Source organism: Brienomyrus brachyistius, chromosome 1 (assembly GCF_023856365.1).
Source record: "Brienomyrus brachyistius isolate T26 chromosome 1, BBRACH_0.4, whole genome shotgun sequence".
Classification (NCBI taxonomy): Eukaryota; Metazoa; Chordata; class Actinopteri; order Osteoglossiformes; family Mormyridae; genus Brienomyrus; species Brienomyrus brachyistius.
This window is the reverse complement of record NC_064533.1, coordinates 45,862,410-45,880,848: the sequence shown is the minus strand read 5'-3', so window position 1 is coordinate 45,880,848 and position 18,439 is coordinate 45,862,410. Positions and strand designations below refer to the sequence as shown.

Below are 18,439 nucleotides of genomic sequence, written 5' to 3'. Positions count from 1 at the left end.
ATTCTGAGCTGCTCTGTACATCACGCAGTTGCTCTAAATGCTAGTTTGCGGCTATCAAATCCATCAGTTGTCAACTCCGGCCAAAAGAAACGTGTTTCTTGAGGTGACGGTCTGGCTGCTAACATCAGACCTAATTTCCCAGGGATCTTGTGTTACTCTGGGGGAAAATAGAGCTTCAGGATGTTGGTTTTCAAACTCATAGCCTTTGCTGAACAACATTGCAACACTTTCCTCACATTCAGTCGAATCTCCTGCATTGCACCTGTAAAGTATGGCTCCACGTTTGTGGATCTTGAAGGTACTTAGGTTTTGATTCCTGTACATTTCATTGCATATTTAAAAAAAAATATCAATAGCATATTTAAACACATGATTTAAATGTATAAATATATTGTAGTGTGTGTGACTGGAACCTATGGGAACTTCTGCAGGTACTTTGTGATGCATCTTTTGAAGTTTTGTGTTTCGCCTTCAGGTCTCTGAAGTCATCAACACCATCCGCCAGATGTCCAAAGCCGCCTTGAAGGAGGACACCAAACCCAAACCGGAGGCAGAGGAGTCGTTTTACAACTCTCAGAAGTTTGAGGTGCTCTACTGCGGAAAGGTGACGGTCGCCCACAAGAAGGTGCCCTCCACCCTGATCGACGACTGTATCGAGAAGTTCCGGCAGCACGAAGCCGAGCGCAAGCGTCTCCGTCCGACAAACGGGCAGCGCTGCTACACCGACACACCCTTGGGGCTCCTCGAAGATGAGGGGGACCCACTGATGTCACCCACCGGTGATGAGAAGGTGGATCTTGAGAGTTTCAAGGAAGAGGAGGGGAGCGAGGGGGTGAATGACTTGGGGAGACCGGGTCGGGCCGGTATGCCGGAGTGCATCCTGGAGGACTCGGGCTTTGGGGAGCAGGAAGTACGCACTCGTTGCAATAGCCTGGTGGCGGGTCTGCAGCACAGGCCCCGTGAGGTTGGGGGGAAAGCTTCAGCACGGCGCAGGCATGCCAGCGCCCCCAGCCACGTGCAGCCGTCCAATGCCGAGACAAACCGCACCATGCTCTTCCAGGTAACCATCACCACGGAACTATTCTGTCTGTCTGACTGTCTATTTAAGTATCTGTCTATCTCTGTCTGCCCATCTACTCCTGTATGTATCTATCTGTCTGTCTGGCTGTCTACTCAAGTATCTGTCTGTCTGTCTGTCTGACTGTATTCCTGTATGTATATATCTGTCTATCTAATCTATCTATCTAATCTATCTATCTGAGTTGGAGGAAAAAAATCAGTTATATATGATGAATCGTTTGTGTGCTGATTCATGTCGATTGAATCAAATGAAATTGATTTTTAAAAATTAATTTATAATTTATATATGTTTGGATTAAAGGTGGAGAAACGTTGTAGTTCCTCTCTAATCCTACAGGTGGCGTGCCCTAAGCTATGTCCATATTGACAGGCAGCACAGCATCCTGTGTAGTAGGACCCAGATATTTTCTAGGTTTGTTTAGCAGTAACGGGGAACGAAGGACGACGTAGCAGAGATTTGTGCTGCTCCTGCACGGCTTGTATCTAATGTATGGAGGAACTTTGGCTTTCAAAATTAAAACGGTAAAGAGGAGTTGGACATATGAGCCATGCTGTATGCAAACTCTGTCTCGCAAAAGTACACGGGCATTATGCTGAGAGACAAGGCAGCGGAAAAGCACAAAAGCTCAGCGTAGGTTATGTCAAGACGGCAGCAAATGTAGCTTTTTTTTTTACTTCTAATTCTAAGTGAAACTTTATACTGTTGTATTTGAAGCTATTTCACATTATTTGAATGCTGCCTTTGGTGTTTTTGAGGAGGAACATTATTTGGAGTGTGTCATGTTCACTTGTGTTCATTCAGCTGTACAGCTGTTGAATAAAGCTTTAGTGGGATGACTCAACCTTTTTTGTGAACGTGCTTCAAGGTTTTTAAATTCTAAAAGAAGAAAAAAATTGTAGTATTGAATCTGGATATTTATAGAATCACAATACTTACAGAATCGCTATACATATTGAATTGGCACCTAGGTATCCTGATAACATCATATCGGGACTCACGGGTGACTGTCTGCCTGTCTGCCTGTCTGCCTGTCTGCCTGTCTGCCTGTCTGCCTGTCTGTCTGTCTCTGTCTGTCTGTCTGTCTGTCTGCCTGCCTGCCTGCCTGTCTGCCTGCCTGGTCATTCACCTACTCACCCAATTGCCTTCTACTTTTGCTTTGGTATCAGTCACTCACGCACCTTACAGTTCTTCTCGATATATTCAGCACTGTTCCTGGTAGGTCTTTTAAAATTTTGATAACTTGGTGTTGAGGACGGAAATATCATACGTTCCCTATAGTTCCTAAATATACTGGCCACTTTTTTGTAATTTCATAACTGAACCTGTGTTATCTACACGACCAGTGCTTTGTTACATATATATATTTTTTTTATGTTGAGTCATAGTCATATGTAAGATGTGATATAATGTTCCATTTTAATGTATGTATATTTATTCTGGAGTTCAGATCAAGGTGAATCATTACACACCGTTTTCCTGTCGTCTGTGGTTGCTTGATTCGATTGTCTTTCATCTCAGCTTTGCTGGTTTTCCATTGATGTGTTTTCAAGTGTTCAAGACTCTTTGCGTGAAACTTGTTCTTTCTAATGCAGAAAAGCCTGTAACCCCTGTCACGTATCTATCTGCTAAGCTACGCACCTTGGAGATTTGCTTCGTTCAGCTCCTATCAGGCTGTGTTCCCAAACAAAGATGAATCTTTGGTCCAGCGTCTGACCTTAATCGTATTCGTTGTTGGCTCAGTGAGGCTCTTGCCTGTCTGTGGTCCCTGTCATGACATGGCTGCGATTCCTCCCACTGCCTCGTGCTCTGAAACCATAACTGTGAGGGTGTAGTTCTTAATGATCTTCATTTGCTCCATAGGTTGGACGCTTTGAGGTCAATCTCATTAGTCCCGACAGCAAAACTGTAGTCCTTGAAAAGAATTTTAAAGACATTTCTTCTTGTTCTCAGGTATGTCATTCATTTTCCTCGACACTGTAAAAATAATTGTCCCTTGTTTCAATTTCAACATTGTTTCACCTGTTTTTTTGGTAGTTTGCGTTCGTTTAATTCGCTTTCATTGTGTGCTATCTTGCTGTGTTTGCTTTTTCTGTCCAGGGCATTAAACAAACTGACCACTTTGGTTTCATCTGCCGGGACCCGGACGAATCCGGCCTGAGTCAGTATGTCGTTTATGTGTTCCAGTGCGCCAGTGAATCCCTGGTCAGTAGTGACTTCCCAGACTTAACACTGTTGCTAATGAATAAACAATGTTCAAATGAAATTGATATGTGGTGTCTTGGATTTATGAAGAACTGTCAAGTTAGAGAGATCTAATGGTCAGTGTCTAGAGCAATGTGTCTCAACCCGGTCCTCGGGGATGCACAGACAGTCCATATTTTTGCTTCCTCCCGTTATCTGAAGCCCTGGTAATTATTGTACATGCGCGATACATAATGCGATGTAATATTGGCCAACCCTAATTGGGAAACACTACTATGGCGTCGTGCGGATTTTGCGCGTGTGTTTCTGTTGCGGCCGCAGGTCGATGAGGTGATGCTGACGCTGAAGCAGGCTTTCAGCACAGCGGCAGCCCTGCAGAGCACCAAGACGCAAGTGCAGCTGTGTGAGGCCTGCCCCATGCACGACCTGCACAAGCTCTGCGAGAGGATAGAAGGTGCCAGTCTGGAGAAGGACCGTGTCGCTCTTTACTGGAGTACGGGGGCGCGACCCATGAGTTTACTGGGCCTTTTATCTTTGCCCAGGTCTTTATCCACCCAGGGCCAAGCTGGCCATCCAAACCTACGTCTCTCAGCTGAAGGATAATGAGCAGGCGGACATCTTTGAGCGCGTCCAGGTTGGAGTTCATCCACCAATTAGATGACAGGACACGGACAGCACAGGTTTCGAATCTAAGTGACATTGGGTTTGTGTTTCTCCTCTGCAGAAAATGAAGCCCAGCAATGATCAGGAAGAGAACGAGTTGGTGATTCTGCAGCTGAGGCAGCTGTGTGAAGCCAAGCAGAAGACCCACCTCCATATAGGACAGGTTCCTCAGGTATGACTCGTCTTCTCCACTATCAATCGTCATGTGACCCATATGATTCCCTCTATGCCGTCACCTTTGAATGTCACTTTGGCCGTTGGAATACGGGGCCTAATCTAGTTTTCCTTTATGAATTATGAAAAGGCATATTTGTCTTCTGAAGTGTTTTGCTAGTCATGCTATCTCCAAGTCCAGAACAACCTGGAAAAACAGAGAAGAAGCAAAGCTTATTTGTGGCTCCCAGCTGTCGCTAGTAACGCTGATACCTGGAGCCCATGTACCTATGGAAACAGTGTCTTAGGTGACAGCTGTTTAGTTAAAGTAATATTTATCCTGAGTGTTTATACAAGGTTTAATGTTTAAATTTAAATTTTATCTTTTATTTATTTATTTTTTATTGCGGCTTATTCTCTTCCACTTTCCCACCACGTTATACTTGGCAGACTGTCCCTAACAACATGGTGCCAGACAACTCTGCCACTGGGGGGCGCTTCAAGCTGGACATTCTGAAAAACAAAGCCCGCACCTCTCTGACAAGCTCCCTGGAGAATATTTTCTCAAGGGTATGAGTGTATCTGTGTGTGTGTATTTACATGTATCTTAACCTTGTACGACCCCCCTTTTTTTTATTTTTTTTCACACCCCCAGCCATTTGTTTACATGCTCACGAACATAATGTTATAAATAAAGAAATAGCTTTACAATAAAGTGTTTTCGGGAGAGTAATTTGCCAAGTAAATTATTTGTGTGTGTGTGTGTGTTTGTGTGACACTTTAATATGAACTTGCTTTTTCTGTGGTGTTGGGACAACCCACAATCCATTTTTTGCAAATATTTATATCCAAAATGATGATGAAAGTGCATTAGAGCAGGCATTAGAATGAATGTGTGCATTAGAGCATGCAGTAGAATGACTTGCCTGCATTAGAGCATGCAGTAGAATGAATTTTCTGCATTAGAGCATGCATTAGAATGAATTGCCTTTATTAGAATGAATTGACTGCATTAGAGCAGGTATTAGAATGAATTGACTGCATTAGAGCAGGCATTAGAATGAATTGACTGCATTAGAGCAGGCATTAGAATGAATTGACTGCATTAGAGCGGGCATTAGAATGAATTGACTGCATTAGAGCGGGCATTAGAATGAATTGACTGCATTAGAGCGGGCATTAGAATGAATTGACTGCATTAGAGCGGGCATTAGAATGAATTGACTGCATTAGAGCGGGCATTAGAATGAATTGACTGCATTAGAGCGGGCATTAGAATGAATTGCATGTGTTGAGATGTGAATGAAATGCATTCAGTTGGAGACTGAGTATGCAATGACGTCATCCCCAGGGCGCCAGCCGGATGCGTGGTCGTCTTGGAAGCATGGGCAGCTTTGAACGCGTGAGTACGATTCCCTGGAGTTTCTGCAAGGGAGACTGTAGGGATTTTTGTTCTTTTTGTTTCAGGTTAGGGGGCATGTGAGGGATCGTGATTCATGCAGTGGGGACACCTTTGTCATTAGCCAATGATGTGTTGCTAATCAATGACTGACAGGGGAAGGGGAACTCTGCGGGCCAATCAGCTGTCAGCTGTGACCCGCCCATGTATTATGTAGCTGATCAATGTGTTGGCATATTCATGGGCTTTTAAGAAGACGGTCGCCTGTTTGGCGTGATTGGTGCCTGTTTGGCGTGATTGGTGCCTGTTTGAACAGTGGTGCAGCATCGTGCCAAACATCCGTCCCCCTCCATTCCATGAACCAGAGGAGGCATCAGAGAGGCAGTGATACCCTGGCAGACTCAGGAGGCCCAGAATATTAGAGCAGCCCTTGAATACATAAAATCATAAACTTGTAAGGGGTAATGTGACATTGAGTCAGGGGGCTCAGAATGTTTAGATATGTCCCTATGTGGTAGTGCTGTGATAAGGGTGATTGACAAATTTGACCTCAATGCGGAGAGTCACATTTTCGTCGGTTACTGTTCAGTGTTCCTGCCATCTCTAATATGTGATCTTCCCTGTTAAACATGGTGTCAATTAAATACATTCTTAATATAATTATTGGAACAATATAAATTGGTAACTGTGACATAGTAAGCTGAAATAACCCTCACTTGAGTAGTTCTCAGTGAGTGCGATATATTTTTATGTTTTATGTATTTAATATATTAAAATGACCAATTCTGTATTTAATAGTGTTTCACTGTTCCCTCCTTTCATCTTTTCAGTTCAAAAGCTGGTAATTTTTTTTTTTTTAATTCCCTGGAAATTTTTGCAGTTTAGGAGTCCTTCTCGGGAGTGTTTAAGCTGAGCAATGATTCCGCTGTTTCAGGATATGGTGCACAAGACAGGAAATGGGTTGAGTATGGCCAAAAGAGGAAGAGCAGCACGGACCGGTCCTTCCGATACCCAGCTCAGTAAACAAGGTCGACTTCAGCAGTGCCTGCCTCCCCGCGGCGCCTGTTTTTCTGAGACACAGGATGTAGCTCATTGGCATACAATAGATTCTGGGGCTCAGATAGAGGAACTCTGGTACGATGTGGGTTATTGTCTGCTGGCCCGGGTTAGTATAGACGGAGTTCTAGGGCAGTTTTGGAGTTGGTTGTTGCTCAGGTGTCGATGTTGGTTTTGGAGGGAACCGTATCCTGCAGCGTTTGTGACTGAAAGCTGATTGCTGGTGATTCCCGAAGTGAACGTGAGTGCCGTGCGAGGGAGGCGTCGTCTTACTCTGAAGCTTGGGGGGAGGGTCTGTGTGTTTACATGGCGAGTAAATACATGTCGATTCTGGAGTGAATGAGTTTGCTATTGGTGACTGGCATGTAGCACATGCACGCGAATGGACTCGGTGTGACCCGTGATCGCGCTCCCAGCAGGACGAGACCCCTGGGGACTCCCCTCCGGGAACCCCCCCCGGCTCCTCGCCGTGTTTCCCCGAGGACGACCCTGCCGCCCCGCAATTCCGGCGCCGCGCCCACACCTTCAGTCACCCGCCCGTGAAGAAGAGGATCTCCTTCAGCGAGCCTCAGGCCCCTGTCTCCAAGGCCCCCCTCCTACGGCAGCAGTCCGTGGCCCCCGAGCTGCTACAGAGCAGGTATGGTGTCCCCACCCCGTCCTGACCCCACCATGACCTCGTCACGTGCATCGACGACCATAGCTGACGCTGAGCCTCGGGTTACGGAAGCCTCTTATAAATGCACTAGCTCTCCTTCTGGTCATTCTCAGTACTCAAGCTATAGTTGGAGCTGCTGCTGTTGTCATTAATAGATGTTTTTTTTTTCTACATAAAGTTATAACAATGTTTATTGCATGCAGTTGTGCGTTAAATGACCGTAGAGATGCATTTGCGTGAAAGGCTGAAATCTAGTATAAGCCGGCACAACTAGCATTGTGAATGAAAGCCATGCTATGCTTGGTACTAATGCACATAGGAGACACATCTAGAAACAGTTTTCCACTGCAGATATATTCCTTAAGCTGAATTTTTGAGGGGCCAGTGGTCTATATCTCTATATCATGCACACATCGCTGATCTTCATCGTTTGGTCATTATTCAGTGTTGGACTTTTGGCGTCCTTAGATGTCTGATTGTACTCTACCAGTTGTCTGATGTAGCGTTGCATTCTGGTGTCTTTGCCATGCACTGTATTTACCTGTGACATTTGTGTGCACGCGTGTCTGTGTGTGTTTTGGGTCGCCACCACCCAGCCCCGTGAGCGTTGCGAGAAAACGCAGCGTTTCTGAGAGCGAGTCCTTCAGCCTGCCCTCGTCTTTCTCGGCTCCCAATTTCCTGAAAAACTTTTACCAGGGTTCTCTAGGTTCTCCTACCGACGGCGGGCCCTTCAAGAGGTGAGATGGGCTTCCAGCCTCGCCCCGCACAAGCTCTATGTTTCTGTCAACTGTGCTGGTTGCAGCAGTGAGATAAAGCCCACTGCCATGTCAGTGTCATTAATTGTCCAGTTGTGGTTTTTTTTTTTTTTTTCTTCTTACCAGGCATCCATTCTAATGCTGAAAACTTTACTGTGGCAGAAGACAAGGAACCTGCTTTTTGTTCTTGCTGGATTATCTCTGCTTGTTGTGATGGTCGGCTTGTGTTTTGTGTCTGCATGTAGCTTGTCTAATAATCATGAAGGACCCAAGGCAGTATTTTATCATTTTCCTGTGCAGTGTGCTTTGCGTGCCAGTGGCAGCCTAAATGTATGGACTAACTTTTCTTCGCTTCTGGCAAAATGTCACCTGTTATGATGCAGTGGAGCATTTTTTTTAATCCCTTTTGGTTTATATGTTCAGGCTGATAATTTGTTGACCATTGATTGATAGAGCTGTCGTGAATTATATCACAAAATTTGGTAAATTTGGTAAAGAGCTTGTCATGGAGGGGAAGTGGAAAGCTTTGGATGATCCGAGAGTAGAGCAAAAACACCACTAACCAGCTCTCGCATGCCATTGTGTCTCTTGTGTGTCTTATTTTTTTAAATATGTCAACTAGGTATAAAGTAGATTGAAGTACTTACTGGATAAATATCTTGTCATGAAAATAGATTAACTTTCTATCTTCATATGAACTGTTTGTAATCTTTAAAACACTGTTTGTCAGTGTCATAAACATCCATAAATCTATCTTCCAAGAGCTGCTTTCATTCCCTGCTCAGCACCGCACAGACCTGCTGGCTGTTTCGCCACTCAGTGAGGAATGTCTCTGTCCACGGTCATGTTGTCCACATTCACGGAACGTCTATGTCCAGATCCGTGTATCTAAACACACAAGGGGGCCCCGTTTGAGTTATTTTTAGCTTGCAGAATAATTTATGCAGACTCAGAAATCTGAAGGGGAGGCTTGAATGTTGTGTATTTAGAATCGCAGCGGTGGAGTCAGTCTCTTTTAGTTACTGATAGGTATTTTCTGCTCCAGTTAGGTCTTCCCAAACTTTCGTTTTTATTTTTGTTTTTTCCTTTTTGTTTTATTTTCTGCTGATGTAAGTATATTGTGGGTTATATTCACCACAGTCTTACTAATTAATCTCATCAGGGCCTTTGCACCGTAAATGCACTCTTGCAGGACGCTATGCTGAGTTTATGTGCATTATGGCCTTTATTTCTGCTGCACACACAAGCTAATTGAGGTCAGTTGCAGACGAAAGGTAATTAATGGGAGACACCCAGTGGCCAGTTGGCTCCAGTATCAGGCTCTGCCCTATGGTACTATGGTATCATTTGGCTGTCATTTGGTAATGGTGCTGAATGGCTGCCCTCCTTCCTATAACAAAAGTTCTTTTTTTGGCCTTTTAAAGTCGGTAATATCTCATTCTAGCTCACTCAAAATACACTGGCAGTGAAAAGTTTTCGCACACACTGAGATTTTCCACATTCGCGTTTTACTCGGTTAACGCCTACTAAAAATGCATTCGGTATTCTTTGTTAGCAAATCATTTTGCAGTATGTTCACCATTTGAGTAAATTTATTAGCAAGAAAATATATCTTTGATTCCTCAAAGTAAACTCCATTAGCAGTTATAACAGCAGATAAAATTGAAGGCATTCTTTCTACAAAGGACATTAATTACTGCTCTGTTTCATGGGATGACAGTGTTAACTATTTAAAGGGCAGCCTAGAATCTGACTCTGCCATCACCACATAGCCAATAGGACGTCAGACATGCACTGTCACACACTCTTTCCATGTTATGAAGGAAACTTGTTTTATTTGACTTATATTTTCATTTATAGTTCACTGAACTTTCCAGTGCTTAACAGAAATTTAAAGATCTGCTGTTTATGAAATAAATGGAAAAGTGTTAAAAAAAAAAAAAAATTACCGTGATGTGCAAAAAAGTTTGACTGGTAGGGTACTTCATAATTCTTTTATTTAAGAGAAAAATTATGCTGTCTGAGGTGTGATCGAACAAAATTTGAGAAAATGCTTCTGTTTATATTGTAAGAATTTGGTGTTCTCTGAAAATTCACGAATTTAAAATTTTGGCTTGGCAACATATATGTGAGGGACATCTGTGCAATGTTAGGACCATGTGTGTTGCGTGTCATGAAATTACATGTGGGCTGGTATGTGTCACACTAACAGCTTTTCTGCAGTAACCCCTAAACTAACATTTTTTTCCCCTGGCTCTAAACTGTTGTATTCCTCCACCAGATAATAAGCGGATGTTGGTAGTGTCACGTGGGTATCCTAACAGTCGTTATGGTTCTCAGTTTAGTGGATTGCTGATGATTAAATCTATACTCAGCGGTCACTTTATTAGGTACAGTAAAACACATGCGGCTTCAAATAGCGAATCGCGTGGCTGCAACTAAGGAAATAAGTCAGTCAGATGCCAGGGTCCGATCGCAATTTGACGAAGCATCACAATGCACAACAGGTGATATCTAAGTACCTTTCATTGTGGTGTGATTGCTGGCACCAAATGTGGTTCCAGTATCTCAGAGAGAGACGCCCTTCAGGGATTTCTGCTTGTTACACTGTTACAGTGTCTTAAATTTACAGCAAATGGTGTGATAAACAAAACGGTTGTAAACCAAAGGTTTATTTGCGTATCATAAACATGAATATGTAAAATAAATTAATCAAAAGTATAACATCATAACCATCATAATGAGCTGAATTCTGTTTACTGTAAATCCCATGTTCTCTACTACTGAGTGTGACTGCATACAGTTTCTGTAGTGATAACCTCCCCTATAGCCGTAGTAATTTTTTTTTAGCCCAGTCTGAGTTTCCTGGCAAAAGCACATTAGATGCCACGCGAAGACTAACATGCAGAGGCAGTTTCTGCCTCGCTCCAGTCGTACTCACACTTGGATGATCGTCTCGAATGAGCTTCCAGCAACAGAGCCAACAGGCAGTCTTGGTCTTATCAGCTACTCTCTCTCCAGTGTTGGTGAATTTTATCGGGGAAATCAAAATGTTCCCAGCTCACCAATTATGGCTGACTGGCTACCAGCATTATCCGCAACCAACTCACACCCACAATTAGCTTAATGTTTTCCATTTGAACATCTACTTGTGAATTCAGGTTCGGCCCATGTCAATAAAAGTATTTTTTCGTTTCATTTTGTATATCAAACTGAAAATGATGTCCCAAATGGGACATGATGAATGCTTGTATGCTTCATATACTACATTTACACGGTGACCTGATGATATGCTTCACATACTACATTTACACGGTGACCGGATGATATGCTTCACATACTACATTTACACGGTGACCGGATGATATGCTTCACATACTACATTTACACGGTGATTGAATGATATGCTTCACATACTACATTTGCACGGTGACCGGACCATATGCTTCACATACTACATTTACACGGTGATCGGATGATATGCTTCATATACTACATTTACACGGTACCCCAGGTAGCTATGCCTAATAAAGTGGCCACTGAGAGTAATTTAGCTATTATTCGATTTGTTATGAGGACCTGCTTTTATCATTTGACTTGTATTTCTGTGTTGTATGGGGAGATCTGGCACGCGTGCATAGATTACGCGTTTGCGTTGTGATGTGACATATGCTATGCGAAGTAGGGCTTGTCTCTCCCCCCCCCCCCCGACTGATTTCTTGGCCCCCCTTCCGGCGCAGTAACGATGACAGCAGGAAGGGGGCCTCGTCTGGCTGCAGCAGTGACTCCCTGAGCTCCTTAGCTCCTCTCGGCACCCCGCGGCGTGTCTCCTGGCGCCAGAAGATCTTCCTCCGTGTGGCCTCCCCCATGAGCAAGGCTGCCGGCTCCATGCAGCATCCAGGTCCATATCGAACGCCCGTCCTACCAATGTGCACCACTGGGGGAGCCGGTCTTTTTAACACTTTTGACGTCTAAACGCTGGTAACCTTACATCTCGTAGGTCCACTGCCAGTGTACCTTTGAGCAAGACCAGTGCCTTTAGTGTGGTGCAGAAATAATACAGAAATACTGCATCTAATTATTTAAAGTCAATTTCAGAGACATTTGGCTTTTATTGGCTGCAGCAATAGGCAGTTCTAGACCCTTACATTTTTTTCTAAAGCCACTTAGGGATTTGTGCCATATCTTTGTATACTTCTGGTTGTCCCACTTGGCAGACTTTATCGTCACATTCCCTGCCCGCCTGGCACATCTCATCATGGGTGGGTTAAGGTGAGGGTTAAGGGTGTCCCGTATTTCTCCAGGGGACTGAGCCCCCCCAACCCAAGGGTCAGATCCTAGAATCGCCTTTGGTTGTAGCTGTTGCTTCATGTTAGTCATGACATATTTTGAATGGGTAACGGAACAATTCGGCTTACTGAGGCTGTGCCTCTCAGATCTCACCCCAACTTGTTTCCCTGCTGGGGGGTGTTGAAGCAGATGGTCTGGATGGAAGCGAGCTCCTGCCTCTTTCTCCACGGACCTCCACACACGATAGGGAACCCCTGGCGAGCTTGCTGCCCTGTGGTCCGTCTGGCCCCGGGGAGGGCTGCCAGCGCACCTCCGCTGACTACAGGGCCCTATGGAAGAAGGCCATCCATCAGCAGATACTGCTGCTGCGCATGGAGAAGGAGAACCAACGCCTGGAAGGTGGGATTCAGCCCCCTGGTCCCGCCCCCTTTCTCTGCCTTTAACGGTCATTAGCCGAAGCTGAGGTTCATGTGCAGGATGCATGGAGACTTATGAAAACTCATCTAATTATTATTAAACCCATTTATTTCCGGAGCTGATGTATTTCTTCCTGTTACTGACACTATATTCTTGTTCTTCTGGGTGCTCTCTATTAATGTACATTAAATAATAAATCAGGCTGCTGATGTAACTGCATAAAAACGCCAATTTCTGGCTATCGACCAGGCTATCATTAATTCCCCTGATACTAGTAAAAGTGGAGGAGTCTTGCATTGTTTGGCGATAATTAGGGGGTTATTGCCCTCTAGAGGACGAGGAAAGACTTTTTACCCGAGAAAGATATGTAGTTACCCTTATTTCAGTCAGTACATTTTCCCTGTTTCTCATTAATATTGATTAATCAGAATATTTGCTGTAAGAAGAAAAGTTGATCTTTGCTTATGCCTGCTTTTGTTTATTTCTATTTTTGATTTGTTGTGATTATATATGTCTCTTGTCCATGTGTCTGTATTGGATAAGTGACTTATTGGATATGTATGGAATGTCTGTGCAGTAGGATATTACTTGCCTGTCTGCTGTTCCCTGGTCAGGATGTCGGCTGCAGAGCATTTGACTGCCGCATTAGCTAACCATGGCTGCATCCTTTGCCCTGACAGCCAGCAGAGATGAACTCCACATCAGAAAGATGAAACTTGACTACCAGGAGGTGGGCCAGTGCTCCAAAGAGGTCCAGGCCGTGTGGGAGAAGAGGCTCAGCATGCCCGGCAGATCCCGGATCCAGTGGGACAAGGAGGAAATGCATAACACCCTTTGCCAGGGTGAGAGTGACCCACGATGGCCCTGAAGCCCAGAGATCTCCCTCTCTTCCTGTCCTCTTTTTGAGCCACCTGACCATCGAGTGTCCCCTGTTTCTAGGTGTGCCCAAAAGCCGGCGTGGCGAGGTGTGGCACCTGCTGTCCCAGCAGCATCGCCTGCGTCATCGGCTGCCCTGCAGGCAGCAGCCGCCTGACATCTCCTACCAGGACCTCCTCAAGCAACTGACTGCACAGCAGCATGCCATCCTTGTGGACCTGGGTATGTGCTGGCAAATGGGGGTGGAGCCAAATGGGGGGTAACTCAGGGGGGTGAATTTTTGGATGGGGGTACCCTGAGGGGTGTCAAACAATGGAGGTTGTTTTCACATGCTATCAGAATTGTGGTAAATATGCAGACTTGGAAGTTGAACAGGATTCATAGTTTTGAGTGGGAAATTCTGGGATTTTTATGGGGCCCGAGTTCCCGAATTGGGATGACGTTCAACCTTTCATTCTGTGGTGGATGGTACATAATGTTTGTTTTTAGCAATACAGCTATAGATAGCTATTGCTTGTGTACATCTGTAATCTGTGTACACTTTACTTAGAATGACAAACAGCACTGGTCTATACCACCTGTGTGTGTTATGGAATGAAAATAGGATCTTCCCAAGAAACGGGTGGGAAAAAAAGTATCGCATATGCCATTTTTTCATACCGCTCTGATGACAAAGCACACGGGTATGAAATACTGGTAACTCCGACTTCACAAATGGGAAGTAGGTCCTTCTGACTAACACGTGAAGGCAGCATTAATCTGTAGCTGAATCCAGTTGAATTAACTTGCGGTTGTGATTACTACTGAAGCATAGTTCCTTTGGATAAGAATAGGATCAAGTAGCTGGAGTGGTGCAGGGCTCAGTGGGAAAGGGGTTATGCCTGTAATCTGAGGGGGTTATGCCTGTAATCTGAAGGGTTCGTGCCTGTAATCTGAAGGTTGCCAGTTCAAATCCCATGGTTGGGAGAGCGATTTTATTGCTGGGCCCTTGAGGAAGGCCCCTAACACCAATTGCACCCGGGAGACTGGCTGACTCTGCTTAATCAACTCTGCATCGCTTTGGGTATAAGCATCTGCTAAAATGTAATACATAATATAAATATGAAATACGAGATGTAGCCCAGTGCATATATGAGAAGGCGTGAACCTGGAGAGGATGGGAACAGGCATTGCTGTTGACTCACTTTGTGGTGGAAATCAAGAATATTCTGGTTAGTAGAGAAAACAAACCCTTTAGAAGTTCCTGCCGTGATATGTGAAGTAATTGCATTTTTACTGTGCATTCAGAATACTCGAAGTAGAGTGTAAAGTACAAAGGGTGAATCTCAATATCAAGAACACAAAGACCGCACTTGTGGTCCTGCCAAGACCGGTCTTGGGAACTTGACTCCCATGAATGAACTAGGGCTGCGATGAATCATGAGACGGGTCTCGTCCTGCGAGGATGCAACTCGCGTATCCTTGATATTTGGGCCGGAACAAGACCAACATCCGGAGATTTTTACCATCCTCTGTATTTGTGTTATTTGTATTGGAACTGGTCTTGGACAATGGAAGGTGATGTGAAACGGTTGTAGCACCTCCTCCCTGTACCACCATAGGTCGGACATTCCCCACCCACCCATATTTCTCCGCCCAGCTGGGGGCGGGGCAATTGTCCCTCTACAACCTGCTGAAGGCCTACTCTCTGCTGGACACGGAGGTGGGCTACTGCCAGGGCATCAGTTTCGTGGCCGGCCTGTTGCTGCTGCACATGAGCGAGGAGCAGGCCTTCGACATGCTCAAGTTCCTCATGTACGACGTGGGCTTCCGCAGGCAGTACCGGCCCGACATGATCTCCCTACAGGTCTGTTGATGTTGATGGCGTTTTTCCCTCCCACTTGCCACATTCTTTAACCACGAGCCTTGAGTTAAATGGCTTGTTCCTCTAGGCCTAAGCCAGGTAGTGATTAACCGTCTGATCCTCCTGCCCAATCACCAAGTGTCAGTTTTCTCTGTTGCCAATGGCAAATTTTGCTGAACTCTGACTGATGCTGGCTCCTATTTCATGCGTTATTTCTGTTTGGTTTTTGCTGTACTTTACAGTAGCATAGTGGTGAAAGACCTGAACCTTTTACCAAGTAGCTTTCGGATACCAGCCCCAGGGCATTTACAGCTCGTATATTTTAGCAAAATTTAAAAATTCCCTCTCAAGATGATGTGGTCGTATGAATGAATGTGTGTTACAGTTATATGGCACTTTTCAAGACACGCAAAGCGCTTTACAGAACCAATGGGGAGCCACTTCAACCACCACCGCTGTGTAGCTCCCACACAGTGCAATCACCACATAATAGCTAAGGTGGAGAAGAGGCAGGAGAGAATTCACCAGTTAGATACAGGGGATGATTAGGAGGCCGGATTTAAAAGAGCCATAGCGGGCAATTTAGCCAGGTCATTGGGTACCAGCCCAATTCTTTTGAAAGATGCCCAGGGATCTTTTATCACCTCAGTCAGGACCTCAATTTTACAGCTCATCTCTAAGATGGCATTATTTTTTGGAGTGTTGGGATCCACAGGAATAGGCTTTTCCTGTTGGCCACGCAATGCCTCCTCCAACAGCAACCCAGCTTTCCTAGCTCGTTTCCCCTCCAAGTACTGACCAGGCCCAAAGCTGCTCAGTCTCAGACTGGTTACCTAGTCTGAACTTCAGTTCATACAGCTGCTAGCAATTTGATTGTTAAGTTATGATTGAATCAGAAAAAATGCATGGATGACTTGGGCAGGTTTGGGATCTGTGATCGTGTCCAGAAGTTCATGGGTTCGAATCCTGTGGTCGGCGGAGTAATCATATCCCTGTGGGGCTCTTGAGCGTGGCCCTTGATCCCAGCTACTACAGAGACACTGGCTGTGCCCGTTCCCTCTCCTCACTTGTATGTTGCTTTGGACCAAAAACTAAACGACCGCCTGTTAAATGGGCCGTCCGCCAAGTAAATATAATTTAGTCACGGTCAAAGAATCTTTCATCTTTTTAGCTGCAATGAACAATAAGCAACAGAAGATGATGGTTTGTTTCTTAATTGAGTGCAGCATATTCGTAGTCTAGGACACAGTGATGGGAAGATGGTATCTTGGATCTTGGCATGGGATTGATTTGACGTCTTTCACTACAGATACAGATGTACCAGCTGTCTCGTCTCCTGCATGACTACCACCGGGAGCTGTACAGTCACCTGGAGGAGCATGAGATCTGCCCCAGTCTGTATGCTGCACCCTGGTTCCTCACACTCTTCGCATCGCAGTTTCCACTGGGCTTTGTAGCTCGTGTCTTTGGTACATACCACCCTATGCACTTGTGATTTTTTTCTTTTAGATTGTCACTTTTTCTATGTAGCTTTCCAGTTTTTTTTTTTACATTCATAAGACTTACTTTATATATAGCAGCAAAACTTTGGCCAGGGTATTGAAGACGTGATTGCGATTTTGTTCCACTTAGTGTTAAAATCATGAGAAGACGGTGAGAAATGTTTAGGAAAGGTTCCCATTTAATCTCCTTGCAAGATTGTCAGTAGATATACAGGAGGGAAAGGGGTGAGGTTTCTGCAGGTAACGTGTGTTGGATTCACATGTGGCTTTTTGTGCTTTTGCAGACTTCCTGTTTATCCAAGGGACGGAAGTGATCTTTAAGGTAGCCCTGTGTTTGCTGAGCAGCCATGAAGGGGAAATAATGGAATGCGACAGCTTTGAGGCTATTGTGGACTACCTTAAAAGTACCATCCCCAACCTGACTCAGGACCAGATGGAGCAGACAATGAAGCAGGTGTGTGAGACTTTTTTTTTTTTTTTTTACAGGCTGGCCTTACTGATCCCAGCCTCCATGGGTATGTGTGTATACTGTAAACCACTCATTTTTTTAATCGACACTCAGCATTATTTTAGGGTATATATAACATATCCTAAATCCTCTATGATTAATTAATAGTATTGTTTGGAAGAGTATCATTGAGTATAGCTCAGGATTGTCTTCAGGAACTGCCTGTATTTGCCAAATAAGTGCCTTATGTTTGCAAGTGACCTTGAGTCACAGTGAAATAAGCCCTATATCATCTTGTGTTGGTGTGATGACATCAAGAAAGTGGGCAGTAGTTAACCCTTTCATTTTTTTTTAAATACTCGTAATTATGTAAAATGCAAATTTTGTAGTATTTTTGAAATACTTTAATGCAGTGTTTTCCAGTCCGGTCCATGGGGACCCACAGACAGTCCATATTTCTGCTTCTACCAGGAGCTTGGAGGGAGCAAAAATGTGGACTGTCTGATAGGGAGCTCGGAGGGAGCAAAAATGTGGACTGTCTGATAGGGAGCTCGGAGGGAGCAAAAATGTGGACTGTCTGATAGGGAGCTCGGAGGGAGCAAAAACGTGGACTGACTACAGGTGCCCGAGGACCGGACTGGGAAACACTGCTTTCAAAGCATTGTGTATTTCTACAGTATTATATGTCCGATAGTATTTTTTTCTGAAGTCAGGCTGCCGAAATGCTTATGAGACACAAGAAAACAATTCTGTGATCCTCAAGGTGCTAGAGATGGACATCTCCAAGCAGCTCCATGCCTACGAGGTAGAGTACCATGTGCTACAGGACGAAATGCTGGACTCCACAACCCTGCCCGACGACATGGACCGCCTGGACAAGTTAGAAAAGACCAATTCCCAGCTGAAGAAGCAGAACATGGATCTGCTGGAGAAGCTCCAGGTATGGTAGAGGCCGACGCGTTCATTGTTTTGTGTGCCGCTTGTACCATAACCAACCAGCAGGTGGAGCCAGAGCTTAGACTCACTGCACATGCGAAGAGACAAAGAGAAAAATTACTTTTGCTTTATCACAAATGGACTAGTATAGATGAGGCCAGAG

General features: G+C 44.7%; 1 protein-coding gene across 6 annotated transcripts in view; it reads left to right on the top strand.

The window, feature by feature from the left end:
- tbc1d4 (TBC1 domain family, member 4) overlaps positions 1 to 18,439 on the top strand; it is a 35,419-nt gene that overhangs the window by 13,698 nt on the left and 3,282 nt on the right. For 3 of the 6 annotated variants that reach the window (XM_049024008.1, XM_049024050.1, XM_049024040.1), the window contains exons 2-19: positions 476 to 1,060; positions 2,942 to 3,031; positions 3,179 to 3,283; positions 3,605 to 3,737; positions 3,826 to 3,917; positions 4,008 to 4,118; positions 4,550 to 4,669; positions 5,451 to 5,501; positions 6,971 to 7,191; positions 7,806 to 7,946; positions 11,705 to 11,865; positions 12,444 to 12,653; positions 13,352 to 13,513; positions 13,611 to 13,769; positions 15,149 to 15,393; positions 16,700 to 16,859; positions 17,177 to 17,346; positions 18,104 to 18,280. In XM_049024008.1, coding sequence (XP_048879965.1) covers positions 476 to 1,060; positions 2,942 to 3,031; positions 3,179 to 3,283; positions 3,605 to 3,737; positions 3,826 to 3,917; positions 4,008 to 4,118; positions 4,550 to 4,669; positions 5,451 to 5,501; positions 6,971 to 7,191; positions 7,806 to 7,946; positions 11,705 to 11,865; positions 12,444 to 12,653; positions 13,352 to 13,513; positions 13,611 to 13,769; positions 15,149 to 15,393; positions 16,700 to 16,859; positions 17,177 to 17,346; positions 18,104 to 18,280 — 3,093 coding nt within the window. Of the gene's footprint in view, positions 1 to 167; positions 299 to 475; positions 1,061 to 2,941; positions 3,032 to 3,178; positions 3,284 to 3,604; positions 3,738 to 3,825; positions 3,918 to 4,007; positions 4,119 to 4,549; positions 4,670 to 5,450; positions 5,502 to 6,970; positions 7,192 to 7,805; positions 7,947 to 11,704; positions 11,866 to 12,443; positions 12,654 to 13,351; positions 13,514 to 13,610; positions 13,770 to 15,148; positions 15,394 to 16,699; positions 16,860 to 17,176; positions 17,347 to 18,103; positions 18,281 to 18,439 lie in introns of those variants that run through there. The other 3 variants (XM_049024031.1, XM_049024016.1, XM_049024023.1) reach the window with 3 other exon arrangements.